This window comes from Callithrix jacchus, chromosome 3 (genome assembly GCF_049354715.1).
Source record: "Callithrix jacchus isolate 240 chromosome 3, calJac240_pri, whole genome shotgun sequence".
Lineage (NCBI taxonomy): Eukaryota > Metazoa > Chordata > Mammalia > Primates > Cebidae > Callithrix > Callithrix jacchus.
Window position 1 is genome coordinate 115174143 of NC_133504.1, and position 23551 is coordinate 115197693.

The 23551-nt window shown below is 45.2% G+C and overlaps 1 protein-coding gene across 2 annotated transcripts in view; it reads left to right on the top strand.

Moving 5' to 3' along the window:
• SCD5 (stearoyl-CoA desaturase 5) overlaps positions 1-10179 on the top strand; it is a 172833-nt gene extending 162654 nt beyond the window's left edge. For both annotated transcript variants that reach the window (XM_002745663.6, XM_078366973.1), the window contains exons 4-5: positions 3826-4058; positions 8367-10179. In XM_002745663.6, coding sequence (XP_002745709.1) covers positions 3826-4058; positions 8367-8557 — 424 coding nt within the window. In that variant the 3' untranslated portion in view covers positions 8558-10179. The remainder of the gene's footprint in view (positions 1-3825; positions 4059-8366) is intronic.
• The last annotated feature ends 13372 nt before the right edge of the window (positions 10180-23551 follow it).

The following is a 23551-nucleotide window of genomic DNA, read 5'->3' on the forward strand; positions in this document are numbered from 1 at the left end:
TTTTTTAGGAATGTCTTTTTTGAGGAAGAGGAAATTTGCCTGGATCATGGTGGTTCTAGTTGGGGAAACTGGGCCTTTTTCTCCTTACCCTTGGGAAGCCGCATTGCTAGTGCCATCCGTCCACAGGAACCCACCCGCTTGGCGGAGTAGAGCTTCTAGAACCAGAGCCAAGACAGGCAGGAGGCTCTTTAAACAGTTCAGAGGGAGGAGGTGGGGCAGGGTCTGAGTGGAAGCCAGGTGCTGCAGGCTGTGTTTAGACCAGAGAAGGCCAGTTCCACAGGACTGGGGCCACAGAGCAGAAGCCAGAGCAGGGCCTTGGCCTCTCGCTGGAATGCCACAGCACCTCCCTCCACCTGGGGCCTTCATTGCTCAAGTGTGTCTACCCCAAAGCTGCTGCAAACATTCAGAGAGAGGAGTTCCCAGGGCCCAGCAGAGAGCAAGCCCGCCACATGTGTTTCTCTCCATCTTCTTTCAAGAGCAAGATGGGGTGGGGACAATGGCTCAGAGCAGATGGGAGAGGCTCCCTTGACAGGCCTGGGTTGTAACCCTGAGAGCAGAGGAAGGAGAGGAAGCTGCTGGAGTTGCAAGATGGCTTTTGTTACTAATGTTCAGTTGCTTTCTTTCCTCCTCAAAGGTGCAAGCAAGAAGTAGCAGAGCGAAGGGTCTGGGTGCCTCGTCCATGTTCCCTCTGTAGCCCCTTCCTTCTCACGTGCTCACCACCAGCTCCCAGGTCACTGGCCTGTGCAGGGCCTGTGTGCTCCACACAGATGTCCTCTTCAGATGATGCTCCCAGGCCTTCCTTGGCTGTGGTTCTTTCTGAAAATTGCCCTTGGCCACAGAGAGCTGACTCACTCAAGCATCTGCCCTTCCAGAGGCTCCCTGAGGCCAGTGCCCAGATGATGCAAAGATAATACCTTTTAATTTCATACAGGTCTTAAGATCATCTGGCCCAGAATGCTCCACTAGATCCTCTGAAACTCATGGTGGGTGGCCTTCTCCCTCCGCCCAGCGCTGCCTTCCTCCCCTACTCACAGATCATCTGGAGACAACTCTGTAAAAGCCCTCTGCCCATAACTCTAGAAAGCCACCTCTAAGGCCACAAGTCCCTTAGTTGTTTTCGGTCTTTTCCCCTCCAAACACAGCCCATGCATGTGACCTCCTAGGCACCCACTTTCCATTAAAATGCAACCATCCTGTATCCCAGTAACTGGAAGATAGGTGCTGATGGGCTAACATAGTGCCCAGTAAAAATAATTATCATGGTGGGAGCTGACACATGAACAGCTAGCAGTCTGCAAAGCACATCGACATATGTTATTTCAATTGCAAGGCAGAATAGCACGGTGGTCTCTGAAGTGACTCTTGGATATGAATTTCTGTCCCATCGTCTATGAGTCTTGTGACTTTGGGCCGGCTACATAAACTTTCTGTTGCTCAATTTCCCTATCTGTAAAATGGGGTAATAACAGTCCCTTCCTCAGAAAATGTTTGTTAGAATTAAATGAGTCAATACATGTAAAGGTCTCAGAACTGCCCGGGCACATGGTAAGCACATAGTGTGCCTTAGCTGTTAGCATTTGGGCTTCACAACCACCCTGTGGTATTACAGTTTCTGCCTGTGCTGGGTACGTCTCGAGCCACTCATCTCAGCACAGCTTTTCTCTCCAGCTGTTTCTTCAGCCACCTGCTGGTTCCGTGTAACAGCACCTTGCTGAGCTGTGCCACTTCTCTTACTTCCTGCCTGAGAGGCCTGCAGAGCCCACTCAGCTGTTCTGACCCAAGCAAACCTGGCCATGTGAGGAAGCTAATACCCGACATGGCACCCCCTGATGCCAAGGAGATATTGGAGCCAATGGAAAAACAGTCCCTGAGAGGATAATCCAAAGGCATATTGTGTCCCATCAAAATCCAAGTTCCCCAACAGTGGTCACTGCAGTAATGCACACAGTCATGGCCTTCCCCATGCCGCATTTCCTTGAGCCCATTTGCCCATCCATGCCTGTCAATGGAGCTCACATCCCCAAGTAAACTGCCCAGACACAGGCCCTTGCCTCATGCTCTGCTTTTTTTTTTGGTGGGGCAGGGCAGAGGGCGGGGCATCTAACTGTGCACAGGAGAAGGGGGAAAGAATAAAAAGAGGCATGTTCTATACACCATGGAATACTATGCAGCCATAAAAAGGAACAAAATCATATCCTTTGCAGGGACATGGATGAGTTGGAAGCCGTTATCCTCAGCAAACTAACACAGGAATAGAAAACCAAATACCACATGTTCTCACTTTTAAGTGGGAACTGAACAATGAGAACACATGGACACAGGGAAGGGAACAACACACACTGGGACCTGTCAGTGGGCAGGGAGGGGAGAGCATCAGGATAAATAGGCACCTATGTAACAAACCTCCTCATCCTGCACATGTATCCTGGAACTTAAAATTTTTTTTAAAAAAAGAATTATACAATAGAAAAAAAAGAAAAAAGAGGCATGTTCAGCATACATAATCAGATGTGGACTCAGGTCAGAGTCTTCTGCCTATCAAATTTCATGTCCTCACACTGTGCCTGCACTCCCAGTTCATACATATGCATCTCAACAGAGGCCTTCCAGAAACTTCATTAAGCTGCGGGAGGCCGAGGAGGAACACGCTATAAATAGGTAGCTTCGGATACTTTCACATTACGACCCTTCTCCTGCCCCTGCGTAGAGGCAATCCTGCCTGGCAAGAGGGCGGTAAGCAGTGGCTTCACTTGGCTGAAGCCTGGGGCAGGGGCTGCACCTAACTTGTCTTTGAATCACCAGCACTTAACTCATGTATCAGTAACACTCAGGACCTGGCACATAGTAGGTACTCAGTAAATGTTTGCTTGCTGAATACGTAGGTCCAGAACTCAAACTATGGGTGATTTGCTTTTTTTTGTGAGACACAGTCTTTGTCGCCCAGGCTACAGTGCAGGGGTGCAATCTTGGCTCACTACAACCTATGCTTCCCGGGTTCAAGTAATTCTTCTGCCTCAGCCTCCTGATTAGCTGGGATTACAGGTGCATGCCACCATGCCCAGCTAATTTTTTTGTATTTTTAGTAGAGACGGGGTTTTACCATGTTGGTCAGGCTGGTCTTAAACTCCTGACCTTGCAATCCGCCCACCTCAGCCTCCCAAAGTGCTGGGATTACAGGCGTGAGCCACCGTGCTCAGCCAGTCATTTGCCTTTTAATGATTACTTTGTATGTGGCCATGCCTGTTTCTATACTTACGGTTTTTTTTTTTTTTTTTTTTTTTTTTTTTTGGTGGTTTGGAATGTAGTCTGTGATGGGCAAAGAACTTTTTTGGGGTGGAAGACTGTCTACCTTTTTACCAAGGTGAGTTAGTATAGAATCATGTACCTAAAATTATTTAAGAAGCATTAAATATTTCTCAAAATTATTTGAGAACACCTGAATATCAGGTTGATTGATGAAAAAATCTCTTTGCGCTATCTCGAACTGGCAGCTTGTGGGATAAATGTAGCTCTTAGATACATGGATTTGGCCAGCACAATGTTGACTATATTGAAATTCTTCTGAATTATTCCACGGGGCCTACCACTTCCTTTACCATTCTACCTATCCTAGTTGTCAAATCTGTATTACCTGCTGCCTCACCTTGCAGGTACATGGGTCCTGTGACCCCCACACCACAGGCCTCTGTGTATAAAAAGCATTGAAGGAGCTGAGTGGCACAGTTCCCTCCTTGGGCTTTTTTTCTGACTTTTCCTGCGACTTGTTCAGCCCATCCCCTCTCCCATCAGTGGGTCGTCATGGTGATACGGTGTCTTGCCCTACAGGTACTATAAGATCTCCGTGGTGCTCATGTGCTTTGTAGTCCCCACGCTGGTGCCCTGGTACATCTGGGGAGAGAGTCTGTGGAATTCCTACTTCTTAGCCTCCATTCTCCGCTACACCATCTCACTCAACGTCACCTGGCTGGTCAACAGCGCTGCCCACATGTATGGAAACCGGCCCTATGACAAGCACATCAGCCCTCGGCAAAACCCGCTCGTCACTCTGGGTGCCATTGGTGAGTAGGGGTGTTGAGGGCCAGTGGGGAGAATGATGGCCCAGGTTTTCTTGGCCTCTCAGTAGTTTTATGGAATCAGTAAAGAGAAGCAGTGGATTGGAGTGCAGTGAATGTGAGCTTTGGCTTTTTTTTTTCCTAAGATGAAGTCTCGCTTTGTTGCCCAGTCTGGAGTGCAGTGGCACAATCTCAGCTCACTGCAGCCTCTGCTTCCTGGGTTCAAGCAAGTCTCCTCCATCAGCCTCCTGAGGAGCTGGGATTACAGGCCTCCACCATCATGCCTGGGTAATTTTTATATATATATTTATTTTTTAGTAGAGATGGGGATTCACCATGTTGGCCAGGATGGTCTCAAACTCCTGACCTCAAGTGATCTACCCTCCTTGGCCTGCCAAAGGAGCTTTGGCTTTAGGATCCTGATTCTTGGACAAGTTATATGATCTCTCTGATTTACAGCTTTCCTATCTGTGAAATGGGAATAGCAATGCCTACTTCATAAGAACATGTAAGCTGCTTGGCACAGTGCCTGGCCCGTAGCGGATGATCAATAACTAGTAGTTATTGATCATTACCATGGAAATGTTCTAAAGGAGAAGCAGCAGTTGACTTTTCTCTCAAACTGCACTGGCCGTTCTAGCCTCAGCTGTCCAATCATTTGGCAGAGCCTAAGCAAAAAGGCCTTTGAACAAAGACATGGGAGGAATAAGACTTGGCATCTCCCAGGACCATAAAACAGTTAAGAACGAGGCCCCTGGAGTCAGTGAGTTTGGTAGGGGTCCTGGTTCCTCCACTTACTTTCTGGGCAAGTCATCCGCTCTTCTACCTTTTGTGTCCCTGTCTGTAAAGCGGGGGTAACAGTAGCACTTTTCTCCTCCTGGGCTCATTAGAGGGTTAGATGAGTCAATACGGGCTGTTCTCACCAGTGCTTACATGAAACAAGCCTTCGTGACATTGCTTTTATTTCTAGTTATGTGTTCTTAGGCAACTTACTTGTCCCTTCTGTGCATTTATGTCCTTGTTTTAATCATAGTAGGGACAATCATAGCAGTTACTTCAGAGTCATGAGGCTAAAAGGAGTTAATACCTGTTAAAGCACTTAGCACTGTGCCTGGCACATGACAAGTGATTAAGAAATATTAGCTCTACCTTTATAAAAGCAACTCAGTCTTCTTGGTAAGCTGCGCCTTGAGCACAGAGATCAAACAGTAGGAAAGTTCCTACTGTTAAGTAGAAATGGTCTCCGTGTCACTCGGTGATGAGATTCTGCCATCACTTCATTTGGGCCATCTGTTTTTCAGACCCCAGGGATCAAAGTTTTTGTCAACTTACACTGATGGCAGCAACAGCAGGTGGTGTGAATACCACATTTAGCCGTGGAGTAACTGCATATGCAGGGAGAAAATGTCTTGGAAAACAGGAGGAGCCATGTCCTGAGCCTTCCTATGGCTTTCCCCACCTCTCATCCTGCATCTTCTGAAAGGACTGTAATGAGGGGAGCTGTGGCTAGTGCTGATTCTGAGAGTAGACAGAAGTGGGGACAAGATGGACCATCACTATGGAGGGATGGATGGGCCAGGAGACTCAGGCAGTGTGGCCATGACATGGACCCTAAGGAGCGGGGTATTGGTTATAAGTCTATCCAGGTCAACATTGGACTCCCAGGCAGTTTGCCCCACCAAGGTCCTTGGAAAGCTCTTGCCATACCCAGTTGTGCAGTAGAGTGGGGAATACATCATAGGGCCTATTTCTGAAAATAGGGTGAAGAAACTTTTCCATACTGCCATTTAATCCAGGAAAAACACTAAAAATGATGAGGCAGGGAGATGATATGCAAGGTAGGGATGGCCGAAATTTAAAAGAAAGTTGCAGACCACAGATGGATCCATCTTGAGGTACTCACTGTAGAGCAAAATCCTTTAAACATGGTCAACAGGAGAACTATATGATGACTAGTAGCCACTTAAGAAGTAAGAGAAGAGTCTGACAGTTTCTCAAACCGTTAAAAATAGTTACTATATGATCCAGCAACTCCACTCCTACATTTATGCCAAAGAGAAATGAAAACATATGTCCACAGAAACTTGTATATGAATGTTCACAGTAACATTATTCATAACTAAAAGTGGAAACAACTCAGATGTCCATCAACTGATGAATGGATATGTACAATGTTGTACATCCATATAATGAAATACTGTTTGGCAGTAAAAAGAGAATGCAGATCTGATACTTGATACAACATGAATGAACCTTAAAAACATTTTTAAGTGAAAGAAACCAATCACAAAGGACTATACATTGTATGATTTTATTTATATGAAACATCCAAAATAGGCAAATCTACAGAGAGAAAACAGGACTGGGAGGGAGTGGGAGGCGGTTGAGGGGTGATGGCTCAGGCATGTGGGGCTTTTTCGAGAGTAATGAAAATCTTGTAAATTCATTGTGGTGATGGATGGATGCATAACTCTGTGAATATATTAAAAGTCATTCAATTGTATACTTCAAGAGGGTGAACTGTATGGTAAGTGAATTTTATCTCAGTAAAGCTGTTTTTGAAAATCAAATGAACTAATCATTAGAGAAATGCAAATTAAAACCACAATGAGAATGACCTCACACTTATTTGAATGACTATTATCAGAGGGTAAAAGATAACAAGCGTTGGTGAGGATGTGGAGAAAGGGAACCCTTGCACACTGTTGGTGGGAGTGTAAATTAGTACAGCCATTATGGCAAACAGTATGGAGATTCCCCAAAAAAATTAAAAATAGAGCTACCATGTGATCTAGCAATCCTACTTCTGGGTATATATCCAAAGGAAATGAAATCAGGATGTTGAAGAGATAGCTGCATTCCCATGTTTAAACAGGATTATTCACAGTAGTCAAGATATAGAATCAACAGAGGAATAGATAAGAAAATGTATCATATATGCATAATGGAATACTATTCAGCCTTTAAAAAGAAGAAAGTCCTGTCATTTGCAACAACTTGAATGAACCTGAAGGACATTATGCTAAGTGAAGTAAACCAGGCACAGAAAGACAAACGCTGCATGATCTCACTTCTATGTGGAATCTAAATAAGCTGAACTCATAGAAGGAGAGTAGAATGGTGGTTACCAGAGGCAGGGGCAGAGCGGCTGAGAGATGTTGGTCAAAGGGCACAAATTTTCAGTTTGACAAGAGGAACGAGTTCAGGAGGTCTACTGTAAAACATGGTGATAGTGACTACAGTTAATAACAATGTATTGTATTCTTGAAAATCACTGAGAGTAGATTTTAAGTGTTCTTATCACAAAAATATAAGTATGTGAGGGAATGCATGTCACTTAGCTCAATTTAACTATTCCAAAATGTATACATCTCTCAAAACCACATGTCATACATAATATAGACAAATTTTATTTGTCAACTAAAAATATGTAGAAGAAATTTAAAAATCAAATAAGAGAAGCCATGAGAGCTCCCATGAGTACATCTTTTAAAAAAAAATTAAGAGAGTAAAAGCTGCCCACTGGCCACTGGAAGGGATAGAATAACAGATAAGTACATTCTGGAAAAATTAAAAATATTTAATTTACTTATGTATTTGAATGATTCTCATTTATCTCTTCTGAGCTCCTCAAAAAAGGATTTTTTTTTTTTTGAGACGGAGTTTTGCTCTTGTTACCCAGGCTGGAGTGCAATGGCGCGATCTCCGCTCACCGCAACCTCCACCCCCTGGATTCAGGCAATTCTCCTGCCTCAGCCTCCTGAGTAGCTGGGATTACAGGCACGCGCCACCATGCCCAGCTAATTTTTTGTATTTTTAGTAGAGACAGGGTTTCACCATGTTGACCAGGATGGTCTCGATCTCTTGACCTCATGATCCACTCTCCTTGGCCTCCCAAAGTGCTGGGATTACAGGCGTAAGCCACCGCCCCCGGCCCAGAAAAGGATTTTTAATCACTCCAGCCCACAGAGACAACTTTTTAAAAATAATTTTACATCAAAATGATGATCTGTTACCAGACATTCAGCATTTACCTTAAGAAGAATAGCTCTGAAATCATGGTGTCATGTCACAGTTCACACAGGAAAATTAATCTTGCGATGATGTTGATAACTTTATTGCTATTTTTCTGTTCATATTGTTTGTTTAGCTAAGTAAGTCAATGCCTTTGGAGGCAGTAACCAAGTCTTTTGCTCTTCAGAGCCTGACACCATATTCTGCAAACAGTAAACGCTGAAAAAATAGGTGATTAAAAAAAAAGTCTATGCAAAGAAGTTGCGATTGAGTTATTTCAATGCCCACTTTGTCTTCCAGGTGAAGGCTTCCACAATTACCATCACACCTTTCCCTTTGACTACTCTGCGAGTGAATTTGGCTTAAATTTTAACCCAACCACCTGGTTCATTGACTTCATGTGCTGGCTGGGGCTGGCCACTGACCGCAAACGGGCAACCAAGCCGATGATCAAGGCCCGGAAGGCCAGGACTGGAGATGGCAGTGCTTGAACCTGGAACGGCCATCCCGCAGTCTACCATTGCCACCTTGGTTCATGGCTTTTGTTACAATAGTTCTCTTGTACATTGGATCGGGGGAGGGGGCAGAGGGTGGGGAAGGAACGGAAACTATGTGGTTTGGGAATTTTTTTGTTTGTCTCAAAATAAAATAATGTTGAAATACAATTATCAATGAAAAAACTTTTTTTTTTTTTTTTTGAGACATAGTCTCACTGTGTTGCCCAGGCTGGAGTGCAGTGGGATGATCTTGGCTCACTGCAACCTCCACCTCCCTGGTTCAAACAATTCCCCTGCCTCAGCTTCTCAAGTAGCTGGGATTACAGGCTCATGCCACCACGCCTGGCTAATTTTTTGTATTTTTAGTAGAGATGGGGTTTCACCATGTTGGCCAGACTGGTCTCAAACTCCTGACCTCAGGCAATCCTCCTGCCTTGTCCTCCCAAATGCTGGGATTACAGGCGTGAGCCACCACACCCAGCCGAAAAAAACTTTTTAAGTCAAGATTAGTACAATTTAACATTAGAATATGGACATGTGATGTAATCGCTGTAGCTAAAATATGTCGACTATACATTGTCATGTGCTTGAACATGTTGCTAACCCTGACAGGACGAAGGAATGTAATATTCTTTCAGTGTGCTTCAGGAGAGCATTTGTTTTATTTTCTACCAGTTAACCTGGCATTGCTTTTGAACACCATCTGAAGGAGCAGACAGGCAGGGTAGAAGACAGAAGGGGGTCTATGCGGTAACTAAAGAATGTGTCTGTTTTGTAATTATTGTGTGTGCGTGGTTTTTTGTTTGCTTAAGAGAATCAAAAACTGAAAAAAATGAGAATACAGGAAATGGCTCTTGTATATTTTTTTTTTGCCGTGTTCATAGCTTGTTAATGCTCTACTGTCTTTGCTTCCAGAGAGATTTGTTCACTGCCCAGCTCGTTTCATGTTCTGAGCCTTAAGCCCAGCCCACTGTATAAATCATGCCTGTTCTGATGTTTGATTTTGTTCTGTTTGCCATTGTCGTCTTAAAGGTGTGTAACTCAGACATGCCAGACATCAAATTAAGCTCAAATTAAGCTCTCATTTAAATGTTTAAACACCTAATTTATATTCTAATTGATCCCAGCCACTGATGCATGTACTTTAGCTACTTCTGCTAAATAAGCCTATTAATTTTCCACATCAGGCCGTCAGATCTTAAGAACCAACAGTTTTCTAGAATTCCGTGCCTACTAATGTTTCACCTGCATGCAGCCTTCATTGATTTTGCTGCAAAATATAAAGTGATCATTATGTAGCTTCTAGATTAAAAATTTTTGTGTGTGAAGTTGCTTTGTAAAGAGCATGTGGAATTAATGGGACAGCGTGCCCTTTGTGTTAGATGTTAGAGCAAAAGAAAGGGCTTATAGTGTTGGTATTGGAGCACTTTGAAGATAGATATTTTCAGAAAAGATGTAAGGATTTAAAAGTTACATTTTAAATTTTAGAAAAAGATATGATGCCAATTGGAAATTGTCACAATGAAGTTCTTCATCCAGCAGGTGTTTAACAGTGTTATTTTGCCATTGATAATGTGTAAACTGTGAGTGATTGACAATAAATGATCATGAATTCACTGGTGTTCTTGTCCACATACTTCAGTGCTATTTAGAGAATGTTCTTTCCAGAGTGCTTGATGCATCATGATGACCGTATGACTTGCATTGGATTTGGGCTCTGGGCTAACAACAGCCCCTGAGAGCAGCCCCTGAGGCCAGGTCTGTCCTATCCTATTGGGCTTAGGCAACAGCCAGGGAAGCCAGCAGGTTTATCTGGAATGCAGAACTCCCAGTGGTATTGCTCCCTGATTCTCACTCACCAGCAGTCACTAAGAGTGCTTATAGATGATAAATGGGAATCTATTCCTGTATGTCACCCAGAGGAGCATGAAGGACACCTTCCCCTCTCCAGGCCCCACCAATAGTTACCAGAGGTGGAGGAGATGGACTCCTGTTTTCACTCTAGTCCTGCCTGTCTCAGCCTCACCTCTGCACCACCAAAGTCTCCGCCCATCTTTTGCCCCAAAGCAGCTATGCCCCTGCCATCAGATAGAACCTTCTTAGCCTGTCTGCAGTTGAATGGTATTCTAGTCATTGATGGGTACCAGGCTAGATCTCATCATGTAAGGGCCCTTTGGATGTGACTAGCATTTTTCAGCTGCTTCATATTCCAGTCACACATTGCTAAGACCTTGTATAGAGTGTGGGTGGAGGGCAGTCATATTCCAAGATAAGTTTGTATCAACATGATGTAAAATGGTCCTTAATTGGGAATGTATATGTGAACCTTTGACTCCTAAAAGTACTAAACTTACTTATTTGTCCATTAATCAGAACTATTACATTTGGAACAGCTATTTGGAATCTTTTCACAAAAGGAGGGTATTTCCCAGCTAGACCAAATAAATCTGGAACCTCCCTCCTCTGAACCTGAGTGCCATCTTTTTTTCTACAGCAGAGCCTGCGAATGACTTAGGACTGGAATGATTTGGAGGAAGAAGTGGACAAGGTTGGATTGCACCAGTGTCTTCCCTGTTACGGTTTCCTTCAGGTCTAAGGAGCATCTTAACAGAAAGTAGCTCTGGGAGTTATTTCCCAAACCTATCTATCCAAGGTGACCTTAGAAAGACCGATCCATTTTTTGAAAGTTTCCGTTTAAGAAAGTGATCTCTGCCCATCGATGATAGACTGGATTGGGAAAATGTGGCACATATACACCATGGAATATTATGCAGCAATCAGAAATGATGAGTTCGTGTCGTTTGTAGGGACATGGATGAATCTGGAGAACATCATTCTCAGCAAACTGACACAAGAACAGAAAATGAAACACCGCATACTCTCACTCATAGGCGGGTGATGAAAAATGGGAACACATGGACACAGAGAGGGGAGTACTAAACACTGGGGTCCATAGGGGGGAAAGGGGGAGGGCCAGTGGGAGGGGGAGGTGGGGAGGGATTGCCTGGGGAGAAATGCCAAATGTGGGTGAAGGGGAGAAAGCAAACAAAGCACACTGCCATGTGTGTACCTATGCAACTGTATTGCATGCTCTGCACATGTACCCCAAAACCTAAAATGCAATTAAAAAAAAAAAAAAGAAAGAAAGCAATCTCCCCATGTCCAGTCTTTAATCTCATCCCTACAAGGCTTATTTCAGAAGCACCCACCCCTGCCTCTAGGTGAGGGGAGCCCAGGGGAAGCAGTTCCAATAGCAGGTGTGTCACAGGCGTCACAGCAGATTCATGGAGCCAACCTGGGACAGTGGAGCCAAGTCATTTCACCTCAAGTCCCCAGCTCTGCTACTGGCCAGCTCTGTGGCCTTGAGAAACATGTCTTTCTGGATTCAGTTTCCTTCTCTGAAAAGAGAGGGAATTAAACCAGACTCTTGTCTAAGGTCCCCTTCAGCCCTGCCATTCGACGACGGCAACAGAGATGAGTCAGACACATTCTCATATGCCTGACTTCGAATTTGAAACACCTCTCAAGTTAGCAATCATCCTCTCTGGGACATAGAAGGTCAAAATTGGGAGGGTGTGGGAATAGTAGAATCTGAATGTTAGAACACAGACTGAGGCTAGAAGGATAGAATGTTCTTGGTTTTAAAAAACCTTGCATGTATTTTGTGTATTCCCAAAATGCAATGAAGCAATTAAAATAAATGTAACGCATCATGAAAAACAATTTAATAAGATAAACTATTACAGAAAGCTCTATGGCTTAATGGGGTAGTAGAAATAGCACTGGACCTGGAATTCTAAGACCTGAATTTGAACTCTAACTCTTGATCTGACTTGCTGTGTTACCTGGGACTCGGGTTAAGGCTGAAATACGACATAGGGAATTGTCAGTTACTAACCTACAGAGCCTCTCTCACCCTCGGTGTCCTTGTCTACATGACAGGAAGAGCCACATTTATGTGTATTAGATTAATCTAGAGGCCTCATCACAGTGCCTGGGGCATGGCACAGCCCCCGGAAGACATCAGTTGAGGGTGAGTAGCGTGCCCCACATACAAGCCAGAGGCTGGGATATGGTGCAGTGAGCCATACACCAGAAGTGAACCATTTTCTGGGCCTGGTTTTGCTAACTAACTGGATGGCCCTAACCTCTGAGAACTTCGGTTTCACCTTCTGTAAAGGAACCAACTGGATTGGATTAACCTGTCCAGCTCTGCCATTCTGGGGAGTTTTTATGGCTGTGTGCCTCCCTCAGTTCCAGGCCTCTGCGTGGCCTCCCTACTGTGCCTCGGATGAGAGGACGGCACTGGTCTGCAATGTCAGCTTATCGGGGTCTGGAACAGAAGATTTATGGAGGGGAGAGGCTGAAGCTCATAGATGAGAGTGAGCTTTGGGAATTATCTGTGAGGCTCATTTGTCCATTTTCCTCCTGTCCCCAGTTACACAGGGGACTGAAAGCCAGTTGTGTTCTCAGTGGCTCATGTAAAAAACAAGGAAGGAAAGAAATACCCTGACCTTTATAATCCTTTTTAAAAACAAATTCCCATTTTTAGCTCAGAGTGTTAATCAAACTCCTTCCCCTTCCTCTACGTCAAGGCTGTGCTATAAATGACTGGAAACTCCTTTCCTTGTTCCCTCTGCTAGTTCCCTGTGGAGTGTAGAGTCTGCAGCCCCTGTCCCACCTCAAGGATGTTCCTGACTTCTATAAGTGCAACATCAGAAGCAAGAGGAGGGAAGCCTTGTCTCAGGGCAACAAGCCTGGCTGTCCCAGCAGCTTCTGTGGGTCCAACACAGCCTTCTTTTTCTCTCCATTCACCCGCTGTGGTGCCATGACTCCCCATCTGGAAGAGCAGTCAGCCACATCCTGGCCGAGGCTACTTCACAGGATCCAAAAGGAAAATATCAGCAAATAGCAGCCTGGGCTAGCTAGGGCTGTGAGGCTTTGTCCTGCACCTTCCTTACAGCTCCTGGCCTGCGTTACTGTGGAAAAAAGACAGCGTTACCTTCAAGCAGCCATCTGAATCCCTCACCTCTGGGATCACTAATGCCCTCCTCCCCACTAGTTCTCAATCCTCTATGAGGCAACTCTCAACGTTACCACTGAAAGGAATCTCAGAAGCTGCTTTCTTCTTTCTTTCTCTCTTCTCTCTCTCTCTCCCTCCTTCCCTCCCTCCTTCCCATTCTCCCTCCCTTTCTTTCTTTTCTTTTTTTAAATATAAGGTCTTGCTCTGTCACCCAGGCTGGAGTGTAGTGGCACAATCTCAGCTCACTGCAGCCTCCCCTCACTGCAACCTCTACCTCCTGAGTCCAAGCAGTCCTCCCCACTCAGTCTCCCCAGTAGCTGGGACTACAGGTACATGCCACCACACCGGCTTTTTTTTTTTTTTTTTTTGGTAGAGATGGGGTTTCATCATGTTGGCCAGGCTGGTTTCAAAACTTCTGACCTCAGGTGATCCGCCCGCCTCGGCCACCTAAAATGTTGGGATTACCTAAATTGTTGGGATTACAGGCATAAGCCACCATGCCCGGCCAGAAGTCTCAGAAGGTGCTTTCTTCTAGAGGTACCAGCTGCTAGACAGAGCCAGCAACCCCCGTGCTGTGGGTGGACAAAATGACTTGGCCCCACCACAGCAAGGGTATGTTTGTAGTTTTATGACCGGATTTCCCATAAGCCTGTGCTCACAGCACAGGTACTGCAAAACACAGGAGCTGTGTGTAAGGCTGCATCCTTGTTCTAAGCTGTGTGGCAACACTGCCGCATGTGGTGGGGGAGCTCCCTGTAAGGTACACGATGTGAGCATTGGTGGAGATGAACTAGGCCGACTGGGATCTCCAGCATCTCAAAGGCAGGTGGAATGGTGTGTAGGCAATGTCTTCCAGTTCCCGTAAGCAGGTTCTGACTCCCGAGGCAGAGGGACAGGGAAGACTCACTTCAGCTCCTTCCTAGTCCTGCAATTGCTGCCCATGAATGCAAGAACGGCTCTGTTAGAGCTGACTGCCTTCTATTTCCTCCTGTAAACTAAAAGGCACTTATATTTCTAGCATCATAAAGTGCTTATTTCAGATGTGCCAACCAATGAGCACATCTGTTCGCACCATTGTCTGCAGCTCCTTCCAGACTGCACTGTCTGCAACGCATGGGATCCAAACTCTTCAAGGCAGCGTGTTAGAATGTGCACACAGCTGCACCATGGCCAACCAGGGGACAGAGGATCTCAAAGTGGGTATTTTGGCCTGGATGATTTCAAATCATTGTTTTAAAAGTGAATATCTTGATTTTGACTCTATGTAAAAAAACCTTAAGTATTGTCCCTTTTCAACACCTTTTCATCTGAAGCCAGGGCCTTGGGTCAGTCTTAAGACATGGATAGGTCATTTTGATGTGGTTTTGTTCATACATTACCTGACTCTTTGGCCTCTCTCTATACCACGAAGTAATATTCGGATTGTTACTTTGTTTTGAAACAAACAGCCAAAGGAAAAATATTGAAGACCTCTGTTTTGTCATCTAAACTATGTAAGAACTAGAACCAGTGACTGCTTTGGTCTCTTCCTGTATCATAAACTATGGGAATCAGTAGCAAACAAGCATAGAAAATGCAAGCTTCTGCTTTATTCAAGCAAAAGATATGGTCAGAAGCTGTACTAGCTTTATATCTCATAAAAGAAAAGAACAGGCCAGGTGCAGTGGCTCATGCCTATAATCCCAGCACTTTGGGAAGCTAAGGCAGGCAGATCAGTTGAGGTCAGGAGTTTGAGACCAGCCTGGCCAACATGGTGAAAACCCGGCTCTACCTAAAATACAAAAATCAGACGGGTGTGGTGGTGCAGGCCTGTAATCCCAGTCACTGGAGAGGCTAAGGATGGATAATTGCTTGAACCAGGAGACAGAAGTTGCAGTGAGCTGAGATCACTGCACTCCAGCCTGGGAACAGAGTGAGACTCCATCTCAAAAATCAAAAGAAAAAATAAAACAGGGAAGAGGCTCAAGGCCAGGGTGTTGAGTGTTGTTCAACTAACCGGGCCCCTGGTAACGCCTTTCTTATGTAAACAGCTGTAGGTTGACATATAATCATGAAGCTGGTAGATATTCACGGCATGTCATTTGGATGGCTAGATAGTTCTAAACAATATAACTTTTTTGTTCTTGTTTTGCTTCCTATTGTTTTGTTTTAAAAATTTCTATCTAAAAGATGTCCTTAAAATGAGGATTGCTGTATCCAAGAAGTTGCAGCATTATAATTCTTGGAAGTACTAATTTGCTTCAAAGTGAGGTCAGTCACCATCACGTGCCACAGTGATTTGGTTGCAAAGTCTTATGCACCATGCTGGAACTTGGCTGAATGTGCGCAAAGCTCAGCTAATTAAAACCTTCCCAACAAATTTGTCTTAGTTAGTTTGTTTGATACAATATCTTTGTTGTAACATTCAGTCTGTTGTTTTTCCATTTGCTTTAAATTTAGCACTGCCACATAAAAAAGAGACAGAGAAAATAGGACAGCTTGAAGAGGTGTAAAAATATAATTACTCTTTTGAAAGTATGCATATTTATCTGTTTTTTGCTAACCCCCATCTCACTTGTCTTTCCACTTCACTAAATAGATGAATGTTCCTGGCTCATGGATATACAGCACTTATGGGTTATTTCTAATTGAGAACATCCCTTACTGCAAGTTCTATGCCACTGATTTTAGTACATTTTAAAAATTTCTTTTGCATCAAAAAGGAAATCAAATGAAAGCATATCAGGCTTGAAAGACCACTAGTGGTATTGTAGAACTTCCATAAGCCAGTCTGGAATAACACTTCAAATCTCTGAAATTTTGCTCAGCACAGAAGGCAGGCAGGCAGGCAGGCAGGAAGGAAGGAAGGAAGGGAGGGAGGAGGGAAATTCATCAAGAAGTATTTTCCCAAACTACACCTAGTTGTGATCATATTTGCCTCAATTTTATAAATCTATAAAACAATATGCTAATAATTCACAACCCATATGTAAGACCCATGCAGACTGTCTTTTTCACCAGCGTTTTCCCTGCCCACATGACAAGGCCTGAGAGGTGGGATGTGCTCACCAAAAATTTACTGAATGAATGAATGGGTAGATGCACTGTACTACAATGCAGAAAGAAAACTCTGCCAGTCCTGGTGGCTCACACCTGTAATCCCAGTACTTTGGGAGGCCAAGGTGAGAGGGTCACCTGAAGCCAAGAGTTCAAGACCAGCCTGGGCAACATAGCAAGACCCCATCTCTAAAAAAAAAAAGAAAAGAAAATAAAGAAAACTCCATTTCGTATATCTGTGTCTCATCTTCTGTTTGCCCCATTAAATAGGAAACCACAGGCAGGCAGGGCCCACATTGTTCTGTACACAGTAGTATCCTAAGCTCCCAGCAGCAAGAGCTTATCATATAGCAAGACCTCAACAATTTTTGTTGAGCTGTTGGTATTTATGAATATGGATAGGCCCTTCTCTGAGAAAACTGTTGACCCAGAAATCTGAACTTGCAAAAGTAAATAAATTAAAAGATAGTTCTGAATTTTACAGAATTACTTATTTCAGGGTTCCTTTCATAAGCAGGCCTCGAAAACGTGCCTTAACTTTGAAGTCTTCGTGAAACTTTTAAGAAGCACATGTGCCATAGGATGCAAGATACAGCTAACTCTGCCAGGACTGTGTAATCACAGAGCCACTTCCAGACAGTCAGGGTTAGAAGGCTGCCCCTCTCTGCCAATAGGGCAACCACTAAGCCACAAAGAAGACTGTGCTAAGAGGTGAAACAGGCAACGGCGGTGTTATGGGCTGGATTTTGTCTCCTAAAATTCTTATGCTGAAGCCCTAACCCCCTAGCACCTCAGAATGTGACTGAGATAAGGTCTTTAAAGAGGTAATTAAGTTAAAAAGAGTTCATTAGGATGGGTGCTAATCCAATCTGACAGGTGACCTCACAAGAAAAGGAGATTAGGGCACAGATACACACACAGGGAAGAACGGGGGAGACGGCAGCCATTTACAAGCCAAGGGAAAGGCCTGAGGAGAAACCAATCCTGCTGACCCCTGGTCCTCAGAACCGGGAGGAAACGCATGTGTGTTGTTTCAGCCGCTCATTTGGTGATCTCTGTTACAGCAGTCCTTAGCAAACCAATGTAGACAAATAAATGGAAATGTCATCTTTTAGACTCCGTTCTACTGATATATAGACTAGAAGTATAATGTAGAAGTGTCCAAGTCCCAGACGAGACTATCAGAAGGCTAAAGCAAACGCAGCCTCCTGCTCTCTCCCCTCCACCCCGCCCACTTCCTTGCCCTGTAATTGTCATCTCTGCCAGGTCTCTGTCTCCACTGTGCACTATATTAATTCTCCCTGGATGTGAGGTGGTGATTCCACAGAGCGAGCTGCCTTACCGATCAGCATCACGTCAGTGTTCCAACAGAAAGCAACACTGGAAAACGTCTTGCCTTTCTTTTTAACAATCAACAAGAATTCACTTAGCTCCCACTATGGTGAAGGCAGAGGACTAAACCTCGCAGGGAGATGGGATTGTTTCTGACCCTTAAGAAGGAATCCCATCTCCCATCTCATTGTCCAAATACACTCATATCATTTGGACATTTTTCACCAATTACTTTTGCAAACATTGTAGAAAAATAAGTGACTTAGTAAGTCCTGAGCCGTCACTTAAGAGATTGGCCTGGGCCTGATTGAATAGGGGGTAGAAGAGGGAAATGGTCCATGTACACTTATAGACAAAAAGAATTACATTGTTTCACTCAAAAAAGGCCAACCATCATCAAAACAATTTAATACATCCTTCCTCTTTAATCGAAGCTCAAATCAAATGTCTCACTCAGTCAAACTGAGTTAGGAGAGAAGCCATCTGCTGGCTCCCTGTGCAGCCCCAGCAGGCCTGTTTTGAACACCATTGGCTGAGTCCTGCTTGTATCATTAAAAAATTATCTTAACTGCTCACTGCCAGAAGTAATTTGCCCAGCATTGTCCATTCCTCGGAAGCAGAACTAATGTTTCCTGTGGCTGTGAATGTCTGTGAAACAGCATCACAAGATAAATGCCTACAGGCAGCTGGAGAAAGTGGGCTCTCATCAGAGAGGAGTCCTCTGTCAGAAGTGGTGAGACCTAAGGGTTGGGTGCCTGGATGGCCACAGGCCACTCTGTAAAGCATCAAGATCCTGAAAGATGGGCAGGTCTGGGAAGTTTGGACTGCATAGACAGGTGCATAGGAGTCTCAGGAATGCCGCTGGCTTCAGATTCTGGTCCCTGTGTCACCTCTCACCCTCGTGTATAAGACCTAGGAGAGTAGAATGTGGTGTGTGCGCATGTGTGTGGTGTGTGTGAGTGGGCACTCCACTTCTGAGGTGTCTCCTGCCCTTCCCCCTTCCCTCCTCTCCCCTCCATTCTCTCTCTGTGTCTCTGTACTCATTCCTAAGGCCCCTGATTTGGCAGTGGAGCTACTGAGGGGTGGAAAGCAATCCTTGGTTAGCTGGACAGTAACTCTGGGATGCAGACAGCTGGGGAGAAGCTTGGCAAGAGAAACATCTCTGCTGGCCTCAGGCCTTCCCTACTGCTATTCTCTCTCCCTGGGAGACTTTGCTCCTCTTCCAAGGCTGCCCTGGTGTTGCCACCTGTGTTCGCTGAGCCCCTCCACCCTGCTCTACACCCTGTGAGGCTGATGGGCATGCACACCAACAAGCTGGTCGGGATGAAGAATGGGGAACACCGGCAGGACAGAGGGAGGAGGGCGAGGCACAGGTGCTTACTCCCTGACTCCCTCCCTTCAGGGTGGCTGCATCCCCACCTACAGTCTGTCCCCAGGGCTGATGAGGCCAGTGTGGTCCCTCTCTTCCTAGTCCACTCTGTGGCTGTGGGTGCTCTACCCACTACCCATGCATTCAGGAGTAGCCCGCATGGCAACCATGGAGTGCACCTCTCAGATCTTCCTGCATGAAAAAACTTGCCATTCAGCTGGAAGGCTGCAGTGAATTGACTGCCTCAACCTTCAAGATCGATTTCATGGTTGTTCTTGCTGCTGCTGCTTGCCACGCTCTTTCCGAACGGCCCCAGCTGATGACTGAACATGATGGGGATACCGGGGCCTGGGGGCCTGACCATTTCTGTGCAACAACAGAGACTCCTCTAACTGGCTGTCCTTGCTCCTGCTCCAGACTGGGTTGGCTAAGACTCAATCAGATCAGACTCACCTCTGAGCTTCCCCAGCCCAGTCCTGCTTTGTTTCTTCTTTTTTATTCCAGGTGATTGGCATTGAGATTGTAGGCTTTCTCTGTTCATTCCTTCTTCCTGCTCCTTTTGTCTTCCATAGACATAACCCCTAATTAATCCTAACTTTTAACTAACCCCACACTCCTAACTCCACCCCAGCATCTGCTTCCCAGAGAACCCAACTAGCACATGGTTTGATTAAACTCTACTTAAATCACCCAATTTAATGGTACCGTCTTTCACATCAGGCCCCTGACTGATGTACCTTGACATTCATTTAGTGAAATTCCACATGGTTTAACATATTGACTTGGGGAGAAGACTCTCCTGAACCCTCCCACGCGGCTCTGTCCATGTTTGTAGACAAAGAGAAATGGAACTACTGGACCACAGTTCCTGCAGCTTCCTGGCTTCCCTACCAGCCTTCCTCATCACCCACATCCATACTCCCAGACGGTTCCTCCAGGCCTGTGATGGGATCCTAAGACAACAGGCAACGCTGGAGAAAGGAGAGGAGGCTGCTGGACTGTGGGGAACGAGCAGTGACAGTAACGAGAAGCACAGGCCTCCAGCTTTCTCAACAGGAGCTTAGAAAAGCACATTTAATCCTAATCAGTCGGAAGAAAGTCTCCAAAGTCACTGAAGCAGTGAGGCAAAAATAGTACTGGGAAGGTTCAAAGTCTACTCAGAACCCCTGGAATCCAAACTTGTCACTCACTGGGAACTGGGCTTGCCGGCCGCCCCAGGCCCGATATGTGCTCTGAGGAGATTAAGAAGCGGGCTCTCTGCAGGCACGATGGCTGTGAGCTGCTTGGCTTAGGACACGGGATGGCTAACACACTTTTGGGAAATAGCTTAGTAATTCCTAAACCTATTTTTGCAACACCCTGAGAATTTTCTAATTCTCACAAGATGAGATGGGTGCCACAAAAATCCTAAAATCAAAATTGACTTCGTTATAAAAAGTGAATACATCCTAGAGAGTAGGAAGACAACGCTGGCCTGTTAACAAAAATAGACTTATTATCAAACGGGGTATCTTCTTTGGGGTCCTGTTGTCCATGCGGCATTTTTAGGAGAGGTAAAGAGATGGGCGGGGGAAGTAAGACTGAATCTGAAGTTCTCAAATTTCAACAATGCTAACTTTCATTCAATTCATATCGGTTCTTGGTTCTTTCATGTAACACATGAAACCTAATGATCTTCACTTAATGTCCCTACCCCCAAATCCTTACATTTATCATGATTTGTTGATTTGGGGGGGAACAGGGAAATGCCAAGTGGGGCACAAACAGCTCCAGTCCTCAGACAGCAAGTTGAACCCTAATTATCAGGTAGTTTGGCCCAGGCAGCTTTCGGACTCTGAGCTCCTTCACCTGGGAGCTTGTTTCTCATCTTCAGATAGATGGAGCTGAACTGGAACTGGAGCTGTATTTGAGTCAGGATCCACGTTTGTGATGAGGACTCATTCCTGCCTTATGCAAATGTGTCCCTGAACAGCAGCAAAAACTGAGGAAACTCGCAGGCTCTGGAAGCATCGTGCAAGCCATTTCCTCCACTCTTCTGCTCGCTGCAGTCTTTGGCCCCTCCCCAAAGCCAGGCTCCCACTCCTCACTGTGCCCTTACCTCTCTGCTCACCTCTGTGTTCTGTGATTTATTTCCTCTGACTCTTCCCTTCACTGAATGGAGCTCCCCTGTCCATTTTGATTGTTTTCTAAAACTCCCATTGGAAACAAACACTTTATTTCAAGCTTCCAGGGTAGAAGCTGCTCCATTCCATCACCCCACAACCATTAGGGCCAGGGTGGGGGGATAAATATTCTCCTACTGGCCACTTCTCATCGATATTTCCAGTCCAGAACTTCTCCACTCTCAGGCCAGAACCTCTGCCCTCTGGCCCTCGTCCTCTGACATGGACACGTGCCATTTTTTTCTGTTCCTCTCACCCTTAGCCTCCAAAACATTTCCCCTTAGACACTATGCATCTTTCTCCATCTGACTTATATACATTCTCTCTACTTCAGCCTCCAAGGGTTAGTTACGTCTGTGTGAACAATTTATCTCTATCAGTTAGAATTGGTTTGACTGTACCTGAAATATCCAGCAAAGTTCGTAAATCATACGAACCCTCTCATATAGCCGGGTCAGGACTAGGCTGGTGGCTCCATGTTGTTTAGGGACCCCTGTCCTTCTGCTCCACCATCCTAGCCTGGTTTCCATCCTTCAAGTGCTTCATGGTCTAAACTTGCTGAAAGGCTGGAAGAAGAAAGGAGAAGAAATGGCAAACGGGCACACATTCCAGGTGATTGCTCACTGAAATATTTTTTCTTGGGCCCCCCTTTCCTAGCCAGTCATTTTTACCTACATATTTTAGGCCACCCCTAACTGCAAGGAAAGCTGAGACTTGTTAGCTGGGTCCACAGCTGTTCTGAATAAAATCAGGGTTCTATTAGTAATGAATAGGCGACTAACATTCTTGCCTTGTAGTTCCAGACCAGTATTTTTTTTTTTTTTTTTTGAGACAGAGTTTCACTCTTGTTACCCAGGCTGGAGTGCAATGGCATGATCTCGGCTCACCGCAACCTCTGCCTCCTGGGTTCAGGCAATTCTCCTGCCTCAGCGCCCGGCCCCCAGACCAGTATTTTTGACCCTCATCTCTCCTCCAGCCACCTATTCCTATGGCCATTCTCTGAACTCTGCTCCCCCGAACTCCTTCACGTCCTGATCTAGCTAATCTGCTCTCCAACCCTCGCCGCCGACCCCTGCAGTTCCCGTGCTCCCATTCCCTCTACGTCTGTTCTTCCATCAGATGGAGACACCACACTGAGTCCCTTCAGCCTTCCATTTCTCCCCACTTACAAGATGTGTATCAGTTTTGGTCCTCAGAGAGGCAGACACCAACTGGAATTCGATGTTCGAGAGGTCTGTTGAGGGAAATGCCTGTGAGGACAGAGGGCGAGGGAGCAGGGGTAAGTAGGAAAAGCCTTCTAACCATGCAGGTCTACACCTGCGGAAGGAGAGTGGGAGGGGAAGGAGGGATTGAGTGGGAAGAGACTCAAACCTCAGCAGAAGTTCAAGAAAATCTCAGGTCTCTGGAGAGTTCTTGAGCCAAAATTTCCCATTAGAGGAATGCTGTGTTGGGCAGAAGTGGCCCAGATCTGACGCTCCCTCTGTGTTCCACATGGAAGCCTTTCTACAGTGTTAACCTACAACCCTGGCCATCCCTGCTCATGCCTCTCTTGCAGTCTCAGCAGGGGCGCTCTTGTCTTCCTGCAGGTGTCCTTGATTGCTGGCTTCCTTATTTGCTCCAGGTCCTTGTTTCATTCATTAGTCCATTTGCTCCTACTTCTTTCACTCTCTCAGGAAGGGGTAACAGCAGGTGGATGCAACAGTGCAACGGGGTCAGGGAACGACAAGGGGTTTGATACGGCTGGAACAAAATGTGGGAGGTACATAATAAAAACTCAATAAATATTTATTGAATGAATAAATACATATTTTGTCCCTTCCAGTAGACCTCAAGCTTTTTGAGTATGTCACATTCATCTCTATATTCTACCTAATAATTCACAGGTATTAATACAAAGTTGTCAAGTTAGGAAAGTCGATCTACTAATTTCTTACTGCATTAGAAACAAACTTGTTTTTCCAAATTCCTCATTTCATTGACTGCCTGGTATAGAACCTGTCAGACAATAGGTGCTTAATGAATAAATGTTTGTGTAATTAAGCTGAATGGGAAATAAACCTTGCACT